At 53.2% G+C, this 25,184-nt stretch overlaps 1 protein-coding gene and 1 long non-coding RNA gene across 2 annotated transcripts in view; one reads left to right on the forward strand and one right to left on the reverse strand.

Moving 5' to 3' along the window:
• Positions 1–8,424: 8,424 nt before the first annotated feature.
• Positions 8,425–10,639, reverse strand: LOC140898963 (uncharacterized). The gene is made up of 3 exons (XR_012155168.1): positions 10,586–10,639; positions 9,418–9,584; positions 8,425–8,506 (listed from the first exon to the last, which is right to left on the reverse strand). It is a non-coding gene; the product is annotated as an uncharacterized LOC140898963 (long non-coding RNA).
• Positions 10,640–17,537: 6,898 nt separating this feature from the next.
• The window catches only part of LOC140898865 (antigen WC1.1), a 60,762-nt gene continuing 53,115 nt past the window's right edge, over positions 17,538–25,184 (forward strand). Inside the window, exons 1-2 of the mRNA XM_073313395.1 lie at positions 17,538–17,601; positions 24,814–25,128. Of these exons, the coding sequence (XP_073169496.1) occupies positions 17,538–17,601; positions 24,814–25,128 (379 nt within the window). The remainder of the gene's footprint in view (positions 17,602–24,813; positions 25,129–25,184) is intronic.

The raw sequence follows: 25,184 nt of genomic DNA on the forward strand, positions 1-25,184 counted from the left end.
AACCTCTCCGAGATAACACGACACAATGGGACCTGTTGGACCCAGGTCACAGCAAAAGAGTTTTCCAGCAGTTGGGAAGAGGAGATAAAAGGAGAACAATGACATCTGTGGAGCGGGAGGAACCTCACACTCCCTGCAATAAGATATCTGGAAACACCTGAGGGACGAAGATTGAACTATGAGAAGTGATGGTTCCAGGCTGGAGAGAGATTCCTAGCCTGTGTAAGAAAACCTAGGAAATCCAAGCTGCAAAGCCAAGACAGCTTGTGCCTTAAGTATGTGCCAACCTTTTCATCACTCAGGGGGAGAATCTGCAAATGTATATCCTATCTAGTGTGTAAAGCTTCGTTTGCGTGGTTTATTGACTAAGGTAATCTGCTTTGGTCTCTTTGCTATCTCTTATAACCACTTCAAATCTACCTCTTGAAGTTAATAATCTTATTTCTTCTTTATACCCCAACCCAGTTAGTGCAATTAGTAACCGATGGGGAAGGGCGAAGAGTTGTTCGTACCTCTCTCCACATCGAGGGAGGGGGTGAATTTCATAAAACCTTTGGGTCTGTACTCCAGAGGAGGTGGGCAGCACAATACTGGGACAAGCCCCTTCAGCTGAGTCTTCCCACAGCTGAGCTCAGTGTCTGTGTCTTTCTGCAGCTGGGCGTGGCCCTGCCTGTGTGCACGGCTGGAAGAAGCTTGTGAGCCTAGCCCAGCAAGACAAGGTAAAGGGGGCCCAGGCTGACAGAAGAGGTGGGCTCAGTGGTATCCCAGTACATCAGGTGGCACCTTAAACCATCACACTGGGGACTGGCCAAATCCAGTGTGCACAAGTCCACAAGGGGCTGGAAATTGAAGCAAGACACATTGAAACTGGAAATGTACGTTTTTAACAGAGAAAGTAATAGACCATTGGAACAACTGAGCAAGGGGCATGGTGCGTGATCTTTTGTAACTCAAGATGGGACATTTTTAAGATGCTCTAGTTTAAACAGGAATTATTTGGGGGCAGGTCTCTGGCCTGTGTTATACAGGAGGTTACAGTGGTCCCGTCAGGCCTTAGAGTCCATGTATCATCCGTAGAAGGGCGGATGGTGCATGTGGACAGGGCACTAGCTGACACATCAGAGGAGGGCTCTTGGTACCTGTTCATTGCCCTTGAGAAAGCCGTCGACGTAGTCCAGGGGCTCTTTCTCCTCGGAGTCTGGCCCCATAAAGCAGGAGGCATTAGCAGGTGAGGGTGAATCTGATCAAAGACAGAGCAGTGGTAATACCTGGGGCTGCCAAGCTGCAGGCTGGGTGACAGAGATCTTAGAGGAAATTCTTGCCCGCAACTCCTGCCTCAGTAGGGTAACAGCCCCGATGCACAACAGGGTCTGGCACAGCGATCCCTGGCTTCCCCACCTCTTTGCTGCCCAGCCCAGGAAAGATCCAGTCGCAGCCCTGGTTCCCAGCGGCCACCCCGCTTCCCCACCCAGCATGCAGGCTCAGCCTGGGGATTGGGGGAGAGCCACACTTGGAAGGAAGGATGATGTCAGGCTATGAGTGGTGTCCCCACTCTCCAGGCCATTGCTGGAGGGGGCAGAGGAACTGGCAGTGAATCGGTCTACTCCCCACTGCGGGAGAGGGAAGAGCTGCCCAGTCTGCGTGGGATATTGGGACACAGGGCCTGCCCGTTCTGCTTGTTCCGACTGCCTCTCCTGCCATCGACAGCCAGCCAGAGCCACCGGGTGTAATCTGGGCAGGGCCTGGGCTCCCATCATCAATCACCCCGCCAACGCCCTGTGCTGCAACATGCATGGCCCCCCTGCAAAGGGGCCAGCAGATGGGGCTACAACATCAGGGGGCATCATGCTCTGACTGGCGCCCTGCAATCCTAGACTTAACAACCCACCATGCACCGAGCATCCCCTTCGACTGGTGGAAAACATCCTCCGACCCTGCAGAGTGACGGATCGGGGCAGGCAATTCAGTCAGTCTCCACCTGATGCTTCTGCTGCCGCCCCTAATGCCCCCCTCAGCTGTAGAGGCTGCAGCTGCTGCCAGCAAGAGGGGCCATTACCCCTCTGCCTGGGTTTTGCTGTCTCTCCATCCCGTGGCAGCCCAGAGTAGTACAAGATCTATGGAGTCTTCTCCCCCAATGACACCCTGGTCTTGCAACCCCAACCCCCAGAGGGGCCAAGCCCCACCGCAGTGCGGGGCCATGGCCCCTGCCATTTTTTACAGGAGGCACCCACTCACCAGCACGGAAGGGCTGAGGCACACACAGCTCCTGCTGCTGCTGTGGGCTCTTCCGCTTACATCCCTGCGGGAAGTTTAGTCTCCTCCCAGGCTCGGATGGGCTTGGAGAGGCCCTTGGGGACTTCCTCAGCATCCTGCAAGAAGCCAGGACAAGGCATTGCTTGTGAGTGATGAGAGGCGACTGCCCTGTTCAGCATCAGGGCCAGCCCAGTTATTTCTGTTCCACCAGTGCCTACAGATGCCAGCTGAGATCAGGGCCCTGTTGCACCAGGTGCTGCAGACAATCCCTGGGCTGTAGGGCTCAGACTCTAACTAGCCAAGGCAGCCAGTGGGGAAACAAGGGAATGGATGTGCTCAACGTCACCCAGTCAGTCAGCAGTACAGGCAGGATTAGAACCTAGGTCTCTGGACTCCCAGGCCAGCACCCCATCCCGCAGGCTGAACGGCCTCCCCTGGGTCACTCCCGCCTCTCCTTCTGCTGGTTCACAAACAGCACAGCAGACAGGCTGAATCCAACCACTCAAGAGTCTTCCTGCCCAGGGAAATTACCCTGATCCCTTCTCCCATAAATATTGGGGTTGTGGCAGGTCCCAGGTCGGGAAGGCCAGCGGGGTGGGGGAGCTGGGGACGGGCTAATGAGCAGCAGAAGTTGCTCAGACACCACCATGAAGGGGAAGGAGCAGAAGGCAGGAGAGCTGCAGGCAGGCTCGTACCTTTTCTTCCAACCTCCTGGCCCCTTCGTCCCTGGTTCAGTGTGAGCTGTGGGAGCTCTCTGGGGCACAGGAGCTGGCTGGTGCCCAGATGGAACGACGTTGCTTATTGCACAGATCTCGCTTTCCCCGAACATTGAAAATGCTTCTACAACCATACCAGGGCCCGCCCAGATCCTTGCAGCTGGTCAGTGCTAAATTGTGAACTGTGCCCTGGCCTCCCAGAGTGGGACAGTGGGAGAGGGTGGGGCTGGCCCAAGGCCCTGCTGGATTGCGGCTCACGTGTACGGGGTCCCAGTGCTACAGAGCTCTGTGCCAGGGGCCGCGCTTTGTGGGGGTTTCGCAGCTCATCTCTCCAAGGTCTGTGTGGCAGCAGCTGCTGCAGAGAATCCCAGGCCTGATTCCCCCGACGCTGGGTCTCCTGAATGGCCCCTGCCCTTGGGGGCTCCATTCCTCACCCAATGTCTCCTGCTGACTCTCCAGCAGCTGCAGGACAGGTGTCCTAATGCAGCTCTAGCCCCCTCCAGCACTCAGAGGGACTGTCCTGGTAAATAGAACAATGATTACTGGCAACCTGAGAATGCCTCTTCCCCGGCAGCCTCAGTGCCATTCCCTCTGGAAGGGATGGCAGCTCCACCACTCACACTCCCAGCTTCCTGGGAATGAGCCAGGATTAGCGCTCGGGGTAGCCAGGGCGTCTCCAGACCCCCAAATGGGAGAATAAGTTCCATCTCGGCTCCTCCTTCTCACTACAGCGCAGAACAGGGATTCACAAACTCTCCCCGCCCCCACTTCCTAGCCCACGCTGGCGGCTCTTTGCACCTGCCCAAGCTGCTGGGTGCCTTGGCCGTGGGATGTAAAACGGTCCCGTCTCTGCTTCCTCTCCCACCGCTGCAACTATGCAGGAGCTGCTTTAATAGCAGCCCCCCCCCCCCCGCACAACTGAGTCTCAGGCCTTGCTAGCTGCTCAGTGCCTCAGCAGCCCCAGGAGATGATTGCTGCGGGGGTCTCGGCCCTGGGGAGGCAGTAACTTCTAGAAGCAGGGAGAGCAGCACCACCATAGATCAGGGAGGTCTGGCAATGCCAGTGGCTGGCTGGGGTCTCACAGCCCAGGAACCCTGAGCAGATTGTCAAAGACCAAATCCCTGTCACCACCGGCTCTGTAGCTCCCCTTTGCTTTCGGTCTGCCCTAAGCACCATCCTGATCCTCCTCCCCCTTGCATCTGAGCACTGTCCAACCTCTATTGCATTTATTCTAACCGCCCCCTGCGGGGTAGGACCTGGCTGCTACCCCACTGTACAGACAGGAAACCGCGGCACAGAGGGAATGAGGGACTTGCCCAAAGCCACACAGAGCATCTGTGGCAGAGCTGGGAAATGACCATAGGTCTCGTGGGTCCCAGGCTGGCACCTTCTCTTCCAACCTTCTGCCCCCTTCGTCCCTGGTTCAGTGTGAGGTGTGAGAAATCTGGGGCACAGGAGCTGGCTGGTGCCCAGGTGGAACTATGTTGCCGATTGCACAGATCTCACTTTTCTGAAACATTGAGTCTGCTGCTACAACCATACCAGGGCCCGCTAAGATCCTTGCAGCTGGTCAGGGCTAAGCTGTGACCTGTGCGACGTAGGGAAGACAAAACAGATCTTCCATCACTACCACAGCTCTGTGTTACATGGGACTCACTGCTGGCTCAAACCAACCAGCCCTCCTAAAATGGAGCCTGTAAATCCTCCAGCCCTGCTGTTCTCCTTTGTCTGTAGTGCCCAGAGGCCTCAGTCCCGGATCAGGGCCCCATGGTGTTAGACATTGTACAGACACAGCCCAATTCCCCCCACGCGGGGTCTCCTGGGCAGGAGGGGCTCCATTTCTCACCCAGTGTCTCCTGCCAGCAATGATGCTCTGAGAGACGTCTATGCTCTGGGCTTCCCGGGCTGGGAGGCAAGTGTGGCTGTCTCTGGGTGACTCTGCTGACTCTCCAGCAGCTGCACTTCAGGTGTCCTAATGCAGCTCTAGTCCTCTCCAGAGCTCAGGGGGCCTGTCCTGGCATCAGACTGTCCTGGTAAATAGAACAATGGCTCCTGGCAACCTGAGAATGCCTCTTCCCCCAGCAACCTCAGTGCCATTCCCGATGGAAGGGATGGTGTCAGCAAAGGTGATGGACGCGGTCATGCCTAGTGGTTGGAGCTGGACTCAGGAGGCCAGGGCGTGAGTGGAGCAAGGCTGGAGGGAGACCAGAGCTGGAGTAGGACTAGGAGCGGGGCTGGAGCAGGCTAAGACTGTTGCCAATGTCAGACAGGAGCGAGTTCCTGGCCCTGGAGTCGTGTTGAGCAGACTGAGCTGCTGCTGTGAAATGGATACACCTGCTCTGGGAGTCACGGGTCCAGTTCCTGGCTTGTGGTTGGCTGGAGCCCAGCACAGGATGGACTCAGGGCCTGACAGATGGCTCCAGGGGGCGCTTGGCTCCTGGCCCAGCAGGGTACTGACATGCCAGGCACCCCAGGGCATTATCACCAGCCCGTTCCCAGTCTTGGCATGGCAGTATGTTTCCTTCCCAGTCGCCGTCCCCTGGCATTAAACCAGGAACTCTGCGCTGAGGATGTGCACCTGGCAGCACGCAGCCTCCTGAGAACAGACAGGCCAGGGTGCAGGGCGAGGGCTCCCAGAGAGAAATAGCATGAGGGCAATGCTGGGAACCCCCAGGCCGTCTTCAGCTAGAGCATGAGGGTGCCCTAGCCTCCTAGAGAGCATGAATCTAGCTTCAGCTCAGCCTTTGTGTCCCCCCGTTCTCTGCGCTAGATGGGTCGGTCTCCTGGAGGGACAAAGTGCCGATCAGGAGTTCCTGGCTCATCCAATGTCAGTTTCCAGCTCTTGTAAAAAAACCGGTGACTTCCCGAACACAGGAGCTGGCCTTCTTCAGGCTGTGCTGTGCCTGTACACGTTCCACTGTAGGGGCGTGTGCACCCAGGGCACGCGAGTCACAGACGTTTGCCAACAGTACCACGGAGCAGGGCCTACACCCCTGCTCTCCCCGTGTGCTCGGGCTCGGGCATCAAAAGGGCACATCTGCCACCTCCCTCTCAAGGCCTTCGCACCTGTGTGCTGCCAGGTGAACATCCCCATTTCTACTGAGGCCTCAGGGACAAGGTTTCTGAGGAACCGGCTGGAGTTTATCACCCCCTGTGTTGCACCCCTACGGCTAGCTGGGGATCCAAACTCACTCACCGGTTTGAGCCCCTGCCTAGCCAGGCCCTGTTCCCTCCCCCAGGCAGTTGCTGGCCCTGAACTCCTGCAGGCAGCCATGACACAGAGGCACTTGGGGCTCGAGAGAAGGGCTATTGCCAGCTGAATGACCCCTGCCTGTACAGTGGGGATTGAGGCCACCTTTACCAGCAGGTGCCCCCCAAGTCCTGTGCTATGCTGAGTCTGGGGAGATGGGCAGGTTCAGCCTCATTAGAGAGGATGTGGCCGGACAGACAGACAGAATCAGGTCCCCACGCAGAATAGGTTCCAGTGTCGGGTCCTGTCTATACCCACAGCGTGTTGCACCCAGCATGTGCAGATACTGGATGTTCTGGAATCTAAGTTCAGACACTAGAAACTGCCTAACACCAGGCTGAGGTCTGGGGCTGTGTATGGTACAGAGCACAGCACCCCTAACGACGGGCAGGAAGCTGGGAGATGTGTAGGATACAGAGCACAGCACCCCTAATGCTGGGCATGGGAGCTGGAGATGTGCAAGGTACGGAGCACAGCACCCCCTAAGTTGAGCAGCGGGGCTGGGAGATGGGGTAATGTCGGGTACAGAGCACAGCACCCCCTGATGCTGGGTAGGGGGGCTGAGGCTGTGTACAGTGCAGAGCACAGCACCCCTTAACACTGGGCTTGGGGGCTGGGGTTGTGTACAGTACAGAGCACTAACGCCAGGCAGGGGGGCTGAGAGATGAGTGCAGCACCCCCTAACGCCAGGCAGGAGGACTGGGGGAATATGTAGGATACAGAGCTCAGAGTCCTCTAACCCCTGGCAGGGGGGCTGAGAGATGGGGGGTGTAGGGTACAGAGCACAGGGGCGTGGTCTCCTGCCCTGACAGACTGGGAGGGAGTCACAAATACCCCCTGGTGGGCAGAACCAGGACACCCATGGCCGCCCTGCTGGAAGCAGAAGGGCAGGACAGGAAGCGGAACTGTGCAAGGCCGGCCCTCCAGCTCAGATGGGAGAGAGCTGCCAGATGAGCAGGACGTCTCTTCCCCGCTGCGGGAGCCCAGACCTGACAGAGCGCTATCATGACAGAGACCCAGAGGGGCTGCCGGAGCTGCCAGACGCCAGGGACTCCGAGGAGCTGGTGGGGCTGCCACAAGCCGTCTACCCCAGTGAAGCGAACGACCCTGGAACCCATGTACACACGGAATGGGCATGTAGGAAGGAGCCCAGGGCAGCCGAATAGGGTTCAGCCGTGTTATTGACTACAAGCCGGCCAGTGTGTTGCCGTCAGATTTTCCCTGCTGCCCCAGTGGCAGACCACTCCACCGCTGTTAGGGTCCTGGGCTGGGACACAGTGGAGCGGGAGGGCCTGGGTTCCCCTACCCCCGCCACCCCACCGTCAGGAGTGGCAGCCTCCCCACCTGGTTATCAGGAGGCCTGCATTGGTCTGGCACCCGCCTGAATCAGGACGCCAGACGGTTGTGTTGACTCTCCCACCAGAGAGCTAACCTCCCCTAGTCTGCGACGGCTCTGCCAGACTATAGGCCAGAACCCCCCTACTTAATTGCTGGCCAGCCCCGATCAAGGGCCAGGCAAGTGGACCTCCTGCTGCTCTGCCTGCCTGTAGGCCAGAGCTCCTTCTCGATTGCAGCCCTGCCCTGATTGAGGGCCCCAGGAAAACAGACTCCCTACCATTGCTTGGCCTGACTGCAGGCCAGAACCATTAACACTGAGCTAATTTTCCCCTGAACCAAGGTACCCCGGAAGTATCGTAGCGAGTGGAGTGGTCTCCCACTCAGACTGATGGGGAGGGAGCTGCGAACTCCTTACAGCCTCTCTTTCTGCTCGTTCATACTTTTCCTCTAAATATGTCAAAACACAAGCACACAATCTTATCCTGGCCAGACACAGAAAAAGAATACAAAATAAGTTTTCAAAATGTCCGACACCACCAAAATCGTACACGACCGGAAATGGGAATGGAGAGTGGAACATAAACCCTACACGGGGCAAGGAAAACTGTCAAAAAGTACATGGTGATGAAAGCTATCAAGCGGTTAACTACTCACATGGCTGGGGAGGGCAGGCGGCCAATGGGAAAGAAGCCATGGTCTGGCACGAAGTGCTCCACCCTGCTCCAGGAAGGCTCTGGTTCTCCAATCCCCCAAAGAAGGGAGGCTGGCTTTTACCAGAGCTAGGGCAGCTGGGCAGCTCCAATGACCGGGCTCTCCCTAGTGCACATCACTGTCATCCTGTGGAACAACGTCCACAGGCTGGAGCAGGCTGGAAGGTAGTTCTTGAAGGTATCCAGGATGAGGATGGTCTGCGAAGCCAGGCATCGGACTGAGGACTTGCTGTCCTGTCCTGAAGGAAATGGAGGTCAGAGCCACGGCTCTCTGGAAAGCCCCGGCAGACCAAGCCAGCACTGTGCCTCTCGGCCCACGACAAAGAGGCAGCAGGCTGGAGGCAGGGGACTCGCGGGAACAACCAGCAACCCTCACTAAACATCCCCACTGCCCTCCATAGCTGGGGGAGCCTCCAGACACAGGCAAGAAGTCACAATGAACCCCATTCACTCACTATTTCTAGGACTGCCCCGTCCCTGCAGTATCTGAGCACCTCATCCCTGCCTGTATTTACCCTCCCCTTTCCCCCTCAATGCACAGATGGGCACTTAGGCCCAGAGAGGGGGAGAGTCACAAAGGGGGCTTGGGCATTGTTAGGCTACGCCTAACTTCGGGTGCCCTACTGCCCTCCAGGAGGGAGCTCAGCCATTCTCTAGCTCCAGTTGGGAGGCCCAGCTATGAACCTGCTCTGGGAGTGAGGAGCCTGAGCTATGTCACCCCTTCCCCCTTTTCCCCAACAAATGTGGAGGAGACACTGCTCTGCCCTGCGCTGGCCCAGGGGTCTGGGCATGCAGCAGGGAGGTAGATGACCGGATGTCACCTCGGCCTCATTTGGAGCAGTGGCTTGACCCCAAGCACCCCATGTGGAGGTGACTGCCCCAAGCACTGGGCTAGTGAGTGCAAGGGGGGAGGCAGGACCCCACCTTGGCTGTGTTCTGGGGTGAGGGGGGGCAATCCTTGGTACTTGCCAACCAGCAGACACGACAGGGTGAGGGGGCAGCTGATCAGGGTTGGGGGGGGATCTACATTTTGCATCCCTTTGTGGCTCTCGCCCACGATCATATTGCTGGCGTTGGAGATTGAACCCAGCCCGCGGCTCTGGGCCATTCGTCCCCCTAACGCTCAGTGCTCAAAGCGGTTACCACTCACCGTTGCAGATAGCATCCAGCTTGTCCTGGCTCCTCTGGTCCAGCTGCCAGGCAGTGAGCTCTCCACACACACACAAACAGCTCGTCACCTCCCCACATCCCCCGTGAGGGTTTCAAAGCGTCTGTCACCCTCCAAGCAGTTTCAGAGTAACAGCCGTGTTAGTCTGTCTTCGCAAAAAGAAAAGGAGTACTTGTGGCACCTTAGAGACTTGTGCTGGAAATGGCCCAACTTGATGATCACTTTAGATAAGCTATTACCAGCAGGACAGTGGGGTGGGAGGAGGTATTGTTTCATGGTCTCTGTGTGTATATAATGTCTGCTGCAGTTTCCACGGTATGCATCCGATGAAGTGAGCTGTAGCTCACGAAAGCTCATGCTCAAATAAATTGGTTAGTCTCTAAGGTGCCACAAGTCCTCCTTTTCTTTTTCCTCCAAGCAGTGGGGCTTTCCCCCACCCCTCACTGACCAGGACGTGCTCCTGAGTCCCCAGAGAAAGGGAGAGGCCCCAGGGATGGCTGTGGGGCTGGTTGCCAAAGGAGAGCATAGCGCCTTGAGGTTCCACTACCAAGAGCCCATGGCGGGCTGTGGGGGGACGGGTACTGCATGGGGAGCAGTGGGGTTAGAGGGGGCCCATCAGCCAATCAGGGCAGTTGGGTTGAGCTTACTCCTGCGGGTTTCTGATACCACTGAGCCTTCATTCGGCAATCAGGAGCCCAGGGGTTACTTCTCGCTGCCGGCAGGGATTGAGCAGAGCCTGGGACCGGATCCAGCCCCCTGCTAAGGGGAGCCCTCTGCTCTGTGCTTACTAGGAACCTGATGGCCAGTTCTCTAATTGGAGCCTGCGGGTTCTCCAGAAAGGCCAAAGTCTGACACAGGAAGGTTTCTGCTCTCCCCTTGTAGTGCGCCACCGAGGAGCCAGAACAAGGGAGCACCAGATTATGAAAGGCCTTTCCGTCCCGCAGGCCGGGTTCCAGGTCTGTGCAGTGTCCTGCCTTCGCCCCTCCTTCCTGTGCCGGGGGGATCACGCAGTGGGACTACACCCAGGGCCAGGTGTGGTCCTGGGGCTCGGTGTGGGCACAGAGCCGGGCAATGGGGGTTGCCCTATCCACCAATTCCCCCACTCCTGCCAGAAAGGGCTACGCAGTGAATGACCCGAGGGCTCCCTCACCCGGCAGTCACAGCTTCGCCACGGCTCCTTTTGCTGGAGGAGGGCACCGAGCTGGTGCCACCTCAGGAATTGTGCAGCACTGCTGAGGGTGTCCCAACACACCTGTAAAACAAGAGGGGCCGGAGCGAGCCGGCCATGGTTACGGGAGCTGGAAGCCAGGGCCGCCCCTAGGCATACGCAGCTGCGTAGGGCACCATGAAATTTGGGGCACCAAATTGCTCCAAATTTCATGGTGCCCCTAGGCAGCTGCGTGCTGCATACGGAGCAGCCCAAGCCCCAGTGACCAGCCCCATCCCTTGGCCAGCCCCACGCAGGCTGCGCCCACTACAAAAGGCAGGGCACTCCCGGAGGGGGGGTCCCAGACAACTCCCTCCACCCTGGCTCTTACCCTTTCCCCTGCTCCGCCCCTGGCCCGCCCCCATTCCACCTCTTCTCTGCAAGCCTCTTCCCCCAGCGACCCCACACTCACCAGCAGTGGCAGGAAGTGGAGCAACCCGGTCCCAGCCCGCTGTACTCCGCCAGCTCCCAGCCGCGGCGCTCCACTTCCCTGCGCCGGTGAGTGCGGGAAAAGGATCGCCCCCCACACTCACCAGTGGCGGGAAGTGGAGCAAGGTGGGCCCAGCCTGCTCCGCTTCCCTTGCCCTGGCCCCAGCCACGTCACTCGGGTGGGGAAAGGACTGCCCCACGCTCTCACCGGCGCTGGGAAGCGGAGCGCCGCAGCTGGGAGCTGGCAGAGTAGAGCGGGCTGGGGCCAGGCTGCTCTGTTTCCCGCTGCTGTCAGTGAGTGGAGGGGGGGGGGTAGGATCCCTTTCCCGAAACCTCTTCCCCCGAGTGACACGGCTGGAGCTTGGGTGAGGGAAGCAGAGCAGGCTGCTCCCGGCTCCCCGCTAATTCCCCGGGCCACTCTGGGCCTGTAGGGCCCCCAAAAGTGGCCCCCACAGCTCCTGCCTCCCAGACCCTAGTGGCGGGTGGAGGGGGAGGCCTGGGGCTTCACACAGCCCCACCTCAGGGGGGCTGCATAAGGCACCCAAATGGCTAGGGACGGCCCCTCTCTGCTGGACTAACCCTCCTCAGTCTCTTTGGGACAGGACTCTTAGTCAGCAAGGAAAAAGGAAGAGGGACAAGGATGAGATGTTCAGCAACATGCTCTGCAGCACTGATGACCCGCTGGAGTAGCAGAAGGCGAAGGAGGAATGGGACGCCCAGCAGGAGGAAGGAATACTGGCTCAATTCCTCAAGCATGAAGAGAGCAATTGGGACCAGGACCAGTTGCTGATGGAGCAGTTGATCGACCTGGTGGCCATTGGGTGCGACCTCCACCTCCAGGGCACAGCCCACTACAGCACCAACTCCACGAGTACAAACTCCCGCTCCAGGGCTGCACTGTTCTGGCTGCAGGACGTGGTACCCTGCAGAACAGGCCCTGGAAACTCTGCGGTTGGGTGGTCAGTGAACAGCTGTATGCGCTGGAATGGACAGATGTTCCCTGTGCACACCACCTGCATCGCCTGTACAGCTGTGTGCAACATGGGCAACACGTTCTGTTGGGGGCAGGAGAGCAGGGGCCAGACTTCTGACCGATTTAGTGCAACAGTATGAAACCTTCCTGCATCACATTTCCCCAACACATGCCCCGTCACTGCATTACAGGCTCCTCATCCCTGCGGTGCCAGGACGTCGGCACACAAGGCATCCCTCATTTCCCTTCCTTGTCTGGATCCAGCCCCAGTGAGGAAAGGGGCACTGTCTGGTTGCTAGTAGACTGGGCAGGTGAATCAACAGGAAGCTCCCAGCTCAGTCAAGGAGGAGCTCAGCTGCTGGGAGCCCAGAGAGCAGAAGAACTCAGCTAGCACACAGCCCCTAGGAGGAGGGCCACGAACCCTGATCTAAAGGGGTGAAATTACAAGCCAGGGATGATTTGAACCACAGAGCCCCAGAAGGTAGATTGTGGAAACCGTGACCTGAGGGGCTCACTTTGGGGAGCTGAACTAGGTTGAATATATTAGATCCCAAGAGAGGAGGAATACTGCTTTGAAGACTTCTTGCTGTGAGTAGATTATTTTTGGGAAGCTAATGGGAAACTGATGGGCCACCCCAGGCCACAAAGCGTTGCCATGGGACACCACCTGTCTACAGTCCCAATTTGGGATGGGATCTCCATTTTATCTTTTGAAAATTTGCAAGATGGGAAAACCATCCCTCCCCCAGCTCTACTATTTAGGTTTGCTTCTTTCCTGTGTCCCTGTAACAGGGTCGCTGCTTCTGAGCGGCAATCATGGCTGGGGATGGCTCTGCAGGTGCCTCTGCCTCACTTTCTCCTCACCAGGCTTTTCCATCTCTCCCAAGAATTCACATTGCTCAGCCCTCCGGCCAGGTCACTCCCAGAGTTCAGCCCCTTTCAGGGTACTCAAAATACAAAATAAACATGACCTGTGGCAATAGTCTCAAGTTAACATGAGGTAACGTTACGAGTGTAATATAATATCTCATTGAAAGGTGACAGGGCCAGAAAGAGTTAATTAACTCCCAGATTGACCTGACCCATGGTGGAACTTTAGAGACTGGTTAGGAAGAGATGTAAATGAATAGAGCTTTGAAATGCAGCCTGTATTGTTAGAGATAGAAGAGTAGCTGTTTGCTCAGGTCTTGTGATGTAAGCAAACAAGTCTTGTCTATAGCTTTGATTCAAAGATCAAAAAAGGAATATTAACATTTAGGAAGACACTTGAGTGAAATAGTATTATTGTCTATATGTCTTTGTGATATATGTGATAACCTGTATCTGAACTGTTTAATGGATAAATAATCCTGTGCTAATTGCCATGATGTTTAGAAGAAGGAAAGTTAAGCCTATCGTTTTCTCAGGCCAAAAGGCTGCTGGAAATGTATAAAAATCTTGGGACACAATCCTTTCATCTCAGATCCGCTTTGGGTTTCAAGAAGGGGAAACCTTAAGCCATAAGGATTGAGATCCCCAGTCACTGACTGGAGTCACCCTGAATATGGACATTGGACTATAACCTATGGGCTATTTCTAAAAGGACTTTTGGCAACTACAAGCTCATCTCTGCTGTGTATCTGGACCTCAAGAATTGAATTAAAGTCTGTCTGGATATTGATTTTTTAACCAACACTCTCTCTTTTCTTCTTTAATACATTTTAGTTTAGTTAATAAGAATTGACTATAAGCGTGTATTTGGGGTAAGATCTAAGTTATTATTTGACCTGGGTCTGGGGCTTGGTCCTTTGGGGTCAGGAGAACCTTTTCTTTTATATGATGAAATAAGAGTTTCAGACTTTATCATCATACATTGGACATGTGTGCCTGGATGGGGGCCTGAGGCTGGGTACTTTAAGGGAACTGCATTGTTTGGACTTCTGAGTAACCAGTGAGATAATACTGAAGTTGTTTTGTGCTGGCTTGGCAAATCTAAGTATTGGAATATCCACCAGCGTTTGGGGTTTGTCTGCCCCGTTTTGTTTGCAGTTCACCCTATTTGAGTGACCTCAGCTGACTCCCACGGGCAGCACCCTCACACGTGAATTAAAGGTTTGCCATCTCTGTCACAGAGTCCCTGGGTGATGCTCTGGAACTGCTCTCTATGAAGCCAGGCAGGACTCTGGGGAAGTCTCCTTTCTGTGAGCAGACTGTTTTCAGGACACTCAGCTCACACAACTTCCACCTTCCTGAGTCTGACCTCAGAGCATTCAGCATTCTCTGCCCCTCCGTGCGCTTCCCACATCAAGTCCGCCCAGGCGGGGTCCTGGGGAAGCCAGAGGGTCCTGCACCCCAACTTTGCAGTCAGACGTGACTCTCAGCCAGCCAGTAAAACAGAAGGTTTATTAGAGGACAGGAACATGGTCTAAACCAGAGCTTGTAGGTGCAGAGAACAGGGCCCCTCAGCTGGGTCCATTTTGGGGGGCAGTGAGCCAGACAACCACATCTGCACTTCACTCCAGGTCCCCAGCCAGCCCCAAACTGAAACTCTCTCCAGTCCCTCCTCCTCTGGGCTTTGTCCCTTTCCCGGGCCAGGAGGTCACCTAATTCCTTTGTTCTCCAACCCTTTAGCTCTCACCTTGCAGGGGGGAAGGGCCAGGTGCCAGGAAACAGGGTGTTGGCCATTCTGTGTGTCCAGACCCCTTCACACACCTGCCCACTAGGGCTCTGCAATGATCATACATCCTTATCCCACCACCTAGATACTTAAGAACTGCATAAGGGAAATTGAGGCACCTCCACAATATTCAGAGGAAACATTAAGAACAGTCCCATTTCATCACACCTCCTGAGCTCAACTCACAGTTCTTCTCTCTCTCATGGGAGCACTCTCTGGGGTTTCCTACTGGGAGTGCAAGTACAACACAAACAGAAACAGCCTCCTGCACCCTCCTAGGCTTCACACTCTTCTTAAACAAACTTGGTCTTAATCCTTACCAGAGCGCTGACTCCCAGAGCTTTTCCTGGGGTCTGGCCTCTTCTCTGCCTTGGCAGGTCACTCCCAGCCGTACCTACCTGGAGACGTTTTTTCCCCTGCAGCCTCAGGGTCTCCTGCAGGAGCCTTTTTGCTTTCTGCAACTTCTGCAGCCATCTGCCACTGCCCCCTTCTGCCCAAACTGCTAGGCTAAATAAGGCCAGATTGTGTCATGTGACCCACTGTCATTCTCCCCACATAGAGAGAGTCACGGGTGGGGCTGGGCCCATTTCCCCTTAAAGGGGCCAGTCACTCTGCAATAAATCCCTTTTCTTTGCCACCTCTTGTTTTCAGGGAGAGGAGGTAGGAAATATGACAAGCAGCTTCTTCCCTGGAACCTCACTGATTATAGACATTGGTGTCCTGGGAGGCAAAAGTGGAGCAAATTTCCATTGATCATGTCGGTTGATGGCTGACCCACAACACAGAGACTCAGAGATCGTAAGGCCAGAAAGGACCATTGTGATCATCTAGCCCAGGGGTGGGCAAACTTTTTGGCCCGAGGACCACATCGGGTTGCGAAACTGTGTGGAGGGCTGGGTAAGGAAGGCTGTGCCTCCCCAAACAGCCTGGTCCCTGCCCCAGCCCCCTATCTGCCCCCTCCCACTTCCCGCCCCCTGACTGCCCCCCTCAGAACACCCGACCCATCCAACCCCCCTGCTCCTTGTCCCCTGACTGCCCTCTCCCGGGACCCCCACACGTAACCACCTCCCATGCGAAAAAGAGCAGCCCCTAAAGTCCTTTTCCACAGCTCAGCACCAGATGTCAGGGTAGAGCTCATTCTGGCTCTGCTTACATATATATGTTTTCGTATAATTATACTTATGCTTGGATTTATTTGGATTTTAAATAAATTTAAACGAAGTCTTCCTGTTCCTATTTGTGTGATTCACCAGTCTCACTTGATAACAATCTTAGTTCACTCCCTGAGTAAGGAACCTCTTATTAGTGACCCATTCAACTTGCACCCTAAATTTATCAAAGGCTACACCTGTCAGGTAGCCACTTTTTAATCCATAACCAAGTTGAACATTATTTATCAACAAAATTTGTAATCTCACCAAAAAGGGAGTTAATCATCAAGTTAATTTGACAGGATCCATTTTCCATAAACCCATGTTGTTTGGCATTAATTAAATTATACTCATTTAATTCTCTATTGATTGAGTCCCATATCAGAAGTTCTATTATTTTCCCTGGAACCAATAACATAAAATAACATAAAAGCAAATTCACATGGTGATGATTGGTACAATTTCCTGTTTTGTCGTTACTGTTGTTTAAGTAGCAGTAGGGCTGAGTGAGGGGGAATGGCAGGATTGGGGAGCGGAGGTTGGTTAAAATAAGGAGAGGGAAGGAAGGGCAAGAGGTACACCCAGAGCTCCTCACCTGCCAAGCTAGTCACTGTCAAGTCTTTTTCCAGAATCACAACAGAGGGAGGGATCTCAAGAAGGGATTCAAAGGAGGATCAGGTGTTGGCTGCACAGATTTTTTCGGGGAGTTTTCTCCATAAAGAAAGGGCAGCATGGGAGAAAAGGGAAAGGTAAAGAGTTAAAGATGTTTCCCTTAATCCAAGTATTTGAAACAGTTCTCTTTAGGAAGAGCCTGAGGTGGTGTGATGCCAGCCAGTCATTATTCTGAGCTGTCTATGTCCGTTGCCTTGTGCCTGTTCCGTTAATTGTCTGTGTCCCAAGAATCAAGTAAACTTCTTTCCAAGGAGTCGTCCCCCTACTGACAGCACTGATGGGCATAATGTGTGCCAAACATCCTGCTACCGCAAGAGAGGGTCATGGCCTACTCAGGAAGCCCTAAGATCTGCCTCTGCCACTAATGATCATGGTCTAGGCAGGAAACCCCAAGGTCTATTAGTTGGACAACTGTCAATATTACAGGTGGTGCTGGGTAATTTATCTTGTTCAACAGCTGATCTGAGTGACACAACCTGGTTCTAGTGACTTGTCCTTGTCTACAATTGGGCATGTCCTATACTGGGAATTGGTCTTGTAATGATCACCTTTGGCACAGGGGATTTATTCCCTAGTTTATAAAATAACCTGCCTCTAATGTCCCCCAACTGATGTCTAATACAATATAGAATCTATGAGGGTGAGAAACAGCTTAGCTACATACAGTTTGTACAGCAGTTTTTGTTCCCGCACCAGAGATGGGGTTAGCCAATGATCTGAGGCTGTGGTAAACCTGACGTCAGGAGGGGGCTCATCACTCATATATGGTGATGCTTGTTGCTTTTGAGTTTTATTGGATGTTTTAGCTTCATACATTCACAGATAAAACCACTGATAATAACTAAAAAGGCAGATGGGTTTGCTATTGGTTCCTTCCCGCAGCTGATGCCAGCCTCTGAATCTATATATTTCCCTTCCACTGCTTTGTTGTCACTTGTCAGTCACAGAGGAGCCCTGGCAGGTGTTTAGGGGCAGCCAGTGCAGTGAGCGAGGGGACAGCAAGTCAGGCTGGCAATGAAGGGACATCTCTCCACTCCGGTGCTGTGGCTTCTTCTCCTCACAATTCAGGTCATAGCAGGTAAGTCTCCTCTGTGTTTCACCAGGGGAGCTGGGTTAACTGGAACTAGGGTGGTAACTTTTACAGTCTGCTTTTTACCATCTGTGTCTGGCTTGGAGGTTGTGACTTTTCCTTTTGGGATTGGACCTTGCCACTGTTACCGAGGCTTTTACTACTTTGAGATTGAACTAATGCAATGACCTCTGTGTGGGGCTTCACCTTAAAACCATTCAGAGAACAAAGCTGGTGCAAATGGCAGTGACTCACTGAGCAGCGCATCTGGCTGGGAGCATGTTACAGCCATTCTGCAGGGTCTGCACTGGCTGCCCAGCTCTGGGTGGAGGTTAAGGTGTTGGTGATGATTTATAAAGTCCTAAATGGTCTGGGACCAGCCTCTCTGAGGGATCACCTCTCTCCCTGTGCCGTATGGCCAGAGCTATGGTCAGCAGGGTACCCGAGCTTGTTCCCCCTTTTATAAAGGAGAGTGGTGGCTGGCAGGATGCTCTCTGTGGGGGCTCCAGGACTCTAGAACTTGCTCGCCCTTTGGGCCAAAATAGTGCAAATTTGGTGATGACCTTTTGGGCACACTGCAAAATACACTTGTGTGAGGCGTGGGGGTTGGGAAGGACACAGGCTGTGCATCACATAATGAGAAAGGGGTGGAAGGAGTTTCTGTAGGTGTCTGGCTAGCTGAGTTCCTATTGAAATGGTCACTTATGCTGCTGGAATTTGTGTGTTATCCATGCCGTCCAGGTGCCTAGAGCCTTGGCTAGGCGTCACTTTAGTGTTTTAAATCCCAAGAAATACATCAATAATTTGGGATCCAACAGAAATGTCTGTTGGTCCAGAATCCAACAGCTCCAAGGGCCAAGTCCTGGCTCCTCACTCCCCCATTCACTCACTGAAGCCAGGAGAAGTTTTGCATGTGTGAGATGAGCAGGATTTTCCCAAATAAACCCAGAGCTGATTCCTACCACAGAATGAGTGAGGGGGTGTGAGGTAGGGTGCAGTGTGCAATACCCTGTGCGTGTGAGGGTACTGGAAGTTCTGCCAGCGGGAAGATTTATGCTGTGGGACCCCTGCCTCCCTCCCTCCCTCAGGGTTTCTGCTGGCACACAGCAGCTTTGAATCCGAGCTGGAGTCTAGAGAAGCCCGACCAGCACAAGCTGCATGGCAGAGTTGCTGTATCAGTGCCTCTGTCATAAATATAAAGGGAAGGGTGAACCCCTTTAAAATCCCTCCTGGCCAGAGGAAAAAATCCTCTCACCTGTCAAGGGTTAAGAAGCTAAAGGTAACCTCACTGGCACCTGACCAAAATGACCAATGAGGAGACTTTGAAAGATACTTTCAAAAGCTGGGAAGAGGGAGAAAAACAAAGGGTCTGTGTCTGTCTGGGTGATGCTTTTGCTGGGGACAGAACAGGAATGGAGTCTTAGAACTTAGTAAGTAATCTAGCTAGATATGCGTTTGATAATGATTTCTTTAAATGGCTGAGAAAATAAGCTGTGCTGAATAGAATGAATATTCCTCTCTGTGTGTCTTTTTGTAACGTAAGGTTTTGCGTCGAGGGATTCTCTATGTTTTGAATCGAATTACACTGTAAGATATTTACCATCCCGATTTTACAGAGGTGATTCTTTTACTTTTTCTTCTATTAAAATTCTTCTTTTAAGAACCTGATTGCTTTTTTCATTGTTCTTAAGATCCAAGGGTTTGTTCTGTGGTTACCTATGCAAATTGGTGAGGATTTTTATCAAACCTTCCCCAGGAAGTGGGGTGCCAGGGTTGGGAGGATTTTGGGGGGAAAGACATTTCCAGACAACACTTTCCTAATAAAATAAACCCAGATAAACGTTTGGTGGTGGCAGTGGAAGTCCAAGGGCAAAGGGTAAAATAGTTTGTAGCTTGGGGAAGTTTTAACGTAAGCTGGTAAAAGTAAGCTTAGGAGGTTTTTATGCAGGTCCCCACATCTATACCCTAGAGTTCAGAGTGGGGAAGGAACCTTGGCAGCCTCTCACGGCCACATTGGTTTCATTCCCTCAAGGCTGCCCCGCCCAGGGCTGCTCTCCTTCCTCCAGCACAGAGGGGGCTGCAGGCTCTTTGCCAAACTGTGTCCAAGCTCCAGGCAGACTTAACACTAATGGGGGGCCTAGACAATGTGTTACAGCAGCATGTGCTTGTCAAATGCAGGGAGTGAATCTGGCCCAAAGATTCCAGAAATGATTAAATATAGGATTAAAATCAAATGTGAGACCCAGATATAATTTAAATAATACAGTGATTGGAACCTGTTGGGCTGGTATTAATAGCATGAGAATGATCCAGGTGTTTGGCAGGGGAGCGAATGCCTCAGCAGTAGCTGTTTCATGGGAACCCGATGTGCTGCTGCACCAGCTAGAGAAACTGAAGTTGAAGCTGATAATGAGAAATTTCAGTCTAAATTATTGCATTAGAGTAAAAACAGCCCAAATGTATATTTCACAGACAGCTCAGTAACTGTGTGGTGATTAGGGACCTAAGACCCTGAAAATCCTGAGCAAACCAAACCATCTAGCAGGTTACTTGGCGTTTATATTTCAAATTCCCAAGAAGCTGAAATATAATGTGCTGGGGCTAGAGCCCATGACAGAGCTGTACATGACCAGAAAGCAGAGAATTTTGTGGTGACTCGTGGGCGATCAGACTGGCATTGCAGGAGGTGGACAATCGTTGCTTTGTGAGGAATAAATTATGACATGATTGTGGGACAGTGTCATATAGTGATGCCAAGCACATGTTCAGCTCAATGCATTTTTGTTGGATTTATAAGCAAATGTGCATCATCCCCTAGAAATTTTTTATTTTCTAGGGGAAATTTGAGTTTGCTTCGCATGACGCAAACACAGTGTTGCAGGGGAGTATACAGGATAGGGGATATCACCATGTAGCTATTTTCCCTTTTCCTCAGTGCCCCAATCCCCCTCCATTAGCCCTGAACAGAGGCTTGGACAGTCTTTGCCAGAAGATCGTTGTGCAATGCACCCCATATTTGTCACAGTGATATTATTATGATCTGATTATGACATAATTATGATGGATTTTATCCTACATAAGTCATGTGAGGTGTCGTTGGAAAAGTTATCATTTGCTGAATATGATTATCCTATTTGCATGCATTTATTCTTTTTTGTATCTGAAGATATGAATACTGACTATGTATCTATACTTCAAATATAGTTACACCTGGGTAACGCCCACTAGACAAGATGCTTTCAGTCTAGATAGTGGGTGGGAAAGGGCCTATTCAGGTTAATGGGCCATTCGGAAAAACAATAGGACTTAGGAGAAGCTTATTCTCCAGCTGGTGAGCCCTCCTGAGAATGCTCCAGACAGCCTGTAAGTAATGGCTGCTATGACTCTACAAAGACATGTGACCAGGCCACATGATGCTGGACTCCATCTTGGGATGTCAGTATTTTTCCGTAAACTGGTCTGGGAACCAAGCTTTGAAACAAAGGGTTTGCACCATAAGCAAAAGCTATATAAGGCAGGGAGTGACATCATCTGGGGTCTTCACTCCCCACACAATAAGACTCCTGGAAACTCCTGAGGACCAAAGACTGAACTGCGGGAAGTGCTGGACCCATGCTAAAGAGATTTCTAGCCTGTGTATGAAACACCTGGGGATTCCAAGCTGCAAAGCAAGTGTAGCTTGTGCCTTAAGACTCTGCAGCCTGTTTGTATCATCTCTTAGGGTAAGAATCTGCTAATTCATATCCAATCTATCTAGTATATTAAACTTAGGTAGCATTTTTGTTTATTTGCTAGGTAATCTACTTTGATCTGTTTGCTATCACTTATAATCACTTAAAAGCTATCTTTTGTAGTTAATAAACTTGTTTTTGTTTTCATCTAAACCAGTGAGCTTTGACTGGAGTGCTTGAGGAAAATCTCAGCTTGGGTACTACAAGTGTGCATTGTTCTCTTCACATTGAGGGAGAGGTGGACCAGGTGTTAAACCCATATACTGGTCAGATTTGACCAGGGCAGGATGGTACTGCTCTCGGATCCTAGGCTGGGAAGCTGGTGATTAGAGAGCCTGTATGTGACTGCAGCTGGGTGTGTCCCTACCTGTATGAAAGCTGGTGAAAGTGCAGGCTGGAGGGCTTTGCAGTTTGTCACCGCAGTACAGTGTGAGAGGGAGCCCAAGCTGGTGCATCAGGGGGCTCAGTGATACCCTAGTTCAAGGTGGCACCCCGGGGGGAACCCGTCACAATAGTGATTCACCATTATTGATCCACCCCAAATATGTGGGCTCCAGGCAAACATTATACAATTCTTTGGGCTCCAGGCAAACAAATGAGAAAATATCAGGGATGGACAAAAGCCACAGGTTTCACTCCCAGACCGGGATCTGAATTTACCCAATGTTCAGAATGCTGGCTGGCGTCATTATTCCAAGTTGGGCCCAAGTGGTGCAAGCATACGATAGGTGCAGTATGTAAATGTAATTGTTATCCTGAAAGGTGCTAATGGCTGCCATCACGGGGTCTTGGATCAGAAGCGAATCACAGACATCATGACAGCTAATGGCTGGACCAAGCACACTCTATTAGGCTCAATAGACAGAACCATCAAAATCTTTTATGTAGTAAAAACATGTCCAGACGCTGGGGGCTATTGCCCAAGTCACTGGCCACATGGTCAGGGCAGAGCTAGCCAGGGCTTTCCCTTGTTGCCAATGCAGGGGCCAGGATATTGGTGTTGGACTATGTCTGTTGGAGGGAGAAGCCAGTAGAAGGAGTTGTGGCTGGGATCTAAGAAGGGAGCAAAGAACCAAAGCCTGTTGGAGCTCGCTGGAGGTGCAGGCTGGGGATTTCTGAGCACTGAAACTGCTGGCTGTTGTTAGGTTCAACTCTATTCAGGGAAACAGAACTCTGTGTGCACTTAGCCTTGGGCCCTACCACGAGTGAACGTCACTGAGTTAACTCGATTGAAAAAAAACTAACCCTTTCTTCCTAGTGCAGACCAGGCCCAAGGGGTTTTCTTTGGGACTGGACTGAACAGAGCAGCACCTAATAACCTTCCCTGTGGATTGCAGCAAAGTGACTGTTTTGTATTTACTTGGCATTGAAGGAGCAGGACGGTCTGGCCACGTACTGGTGTGAATTGCACTGTTCTCTCAGCTCCATGGAGGCTCCTTAAACATGGTGTCCCCAGCTCAGCCATCCACTGCTGCAACCAGCCTGTTCCATGGCTCACAGTGGAACTCTGCATGTAGCTGTAGCTCCTAAGAGTAGTAATGATGCCTGGACTTGCTCCCAGTCTCAGGAACAGTCCAGGGTCGTCAAACCCTGTCCTGGGGGCCAGTTCTCCCAGGCAATATCTGAGGACTGTGTGGCAGGCAGTGGCCCCACCTCACAGTCCTAGTAAACTGCCTCTCTCCCAGCAGCCAGCTTTTCCTCTCCACAACCCCCAGAAATGCAAAGAGGCCTAGAGACAACTGAGGGCAGGGGGTGAAACTCAGAGCAACTGGGAGAAAAGCAGCTTGCAGGGAGTGGGGGCAGAGTCTGCTCCTCATCTGGGGAAGGAGCAGCCTGTATGTGCTGGGCAGAGAGGCCAGTTAGAAAGGGGAGAAGAGGAGGGGGAAGAGCCCAGGGGAGGAGGGTGGGAAGAGACCAGTGGAAGAGGGAAATGTGTGGGGCAGGTGGGGAGAGGAAGCTCCGTTAGGGAGCACAAGGCTGTAATGCCAAGCGCCACAGAAAAAAATTGCAAGGTTAAAAAAAACCATCCAGTCTCATTTTTCCATCTGTCTTTGGACTTTAGAATCCCCGTCTACACCTCTGCCAGCGCTTGGGGTGAGAATCGCAGGCTGAAAAGTCACCCTTTGTGCACCCGAACTGCACGACTCCCCCTGGCTGCTCAGCTGGAGACTGCGCTTACCCTCCCCTCACCCCAGAGACGGGAACTGCCGTCCATTGCCCAGCACTGCCTTCGCTCTCCCGTCCTGCTTCAGTTCCTCTGACAGAAGAAGGGCTGGCTGGGAAATAGCTTGACAGCCACTGAGCTAATTCATGAGCATGGTTCATGCTCGCACACAGAACTTCTGTCACTGGTCAGGGGTGAGTTACGGACAGAGATACTGGAGACCTTCACACTGACATCAACCATTCACATCAGCTATAATGTCACCATAACACAATGGGATTGGTTTAGCCTTTTGCAAATAGCAACACTTCTCTGAATCCCCCCCACCCCACCCCCATAACTTCTCTGTCTGAGGCTGTTAAGCACTCTCCTCACTCTAGAGGCCCCTCCTCTTCCCTTGCCTCCTTCCAGCCTCCTCTTCCAGACCCCCTCTTCCCCTCTCCACCCTCCCTCCTGCCCCCTACTACAGTCCAGATTCTTCACCCCACTACTCCCTCATATCCCTCTGCTCCAGACCCCCACCTCCCTGCCCCTCCACTCCCCTCACCTCCCTCCTTCCTCCTTCTCCAGACCCCTCCGCACCCTCCCCACCTCTCCCTCCTACCTCACTCTAGACCCCCTCCTCTCCCTTCCTCCTGACCCAACTTTCCAGACCCCCTCCCTTCCCCTGGTCCCCTGCTCCAGACCCCCCACCCTACACTTTCCACTCCTCCTTTCTGCTGACATAGCACCTGCACCCCATTCCCTTGTAACCCCAGAATCTGCCTCCAGCCCCCAAGTGCCCTGCTCCCCTCACTCTTCCCCTCCTCCTTGCACAGGGTCTCTGCTGCTCATCACAGTCCATGGGTCCTGTCCAGTCCCCTGAGCCATTCAGGGGAAGCCACGTACCCTGCTAAAGTCTCACTGAAAACAGTGGTAGGTGGCAGCCAGCTTTACTCAGGGAGGCCTCACTCCCACATGCTGACAGACTGTAGGGAGATGGCGGCACCTCGCTGACTTCAGCCCCAGTTACAGTGACAGGAGATGGTGCCATTTGGAATAAGGGAAACTCGGTGAGTTGGCGCCTTTCATCGTGTTCTCATGAGACAGGTAAAAACACCCCAAATTGCCAGAGTGGGGATAAAATGGCGAAAGCTACAGCAGTGACAGCCCCGAGTGGGAGGCTCTGAGACAGGATCAGGTGGAGTCATGAGGCAGCTCTGGGCATGTCCCATTCTCCTGGCTCTGGGCGCGGATCCCCTGCTGCTGGGCGCGGACTCTGCTGTGCAAACGCTGGGGAGGGGGCTCCCTGCTCACTCTGACCCTGCTCTGTGTCTCTCTTTGAAGGTGCCAACCAGCTGAGGCTGGCGGATGGACGCAGCCACTGTGCCGGGAGAGTGGAGGTTAAACACCAGGATCAGTGGGGGACGGTGTGTGATACCAGCTGGGACATGGAAGATGCTGAGGTGGTTTGTAAGCAGCTGGGATGTGGATCTGCTGTCAGTGCCCCTGGCCGGGCTCATTTTGGAGAAGGATCTGGACCAACTTGGCTGATTCTAGTTGATTGTGGTGGTGACGAGTCAGCTCTCTGGGACTGCAATCATGTAGGATGGGCTGCATTCCAGTGCTCTCATTCTCTTGATACTGGAGTGATCTGCTCAGGTAAGAACTCGGCCAACTTGCCCCTGTAGGAAACTCCCCATGAGGGAGAAGGGACT

The sequence above is a fragment of the Lepidochelys kempii genome, chromosome 1 (genome assembly GCF_965140285.1).
Source record: "Lepidochelys kempii isolate rLepKem1 chromosome 1, rLepKem1.hap1, whole genome shotgun sequence".
NCBI lineage: Eukaryota > Metazoa > Chordata > Testudines > Cheloniidae > Lepidochelys > Lepidochelys kempii.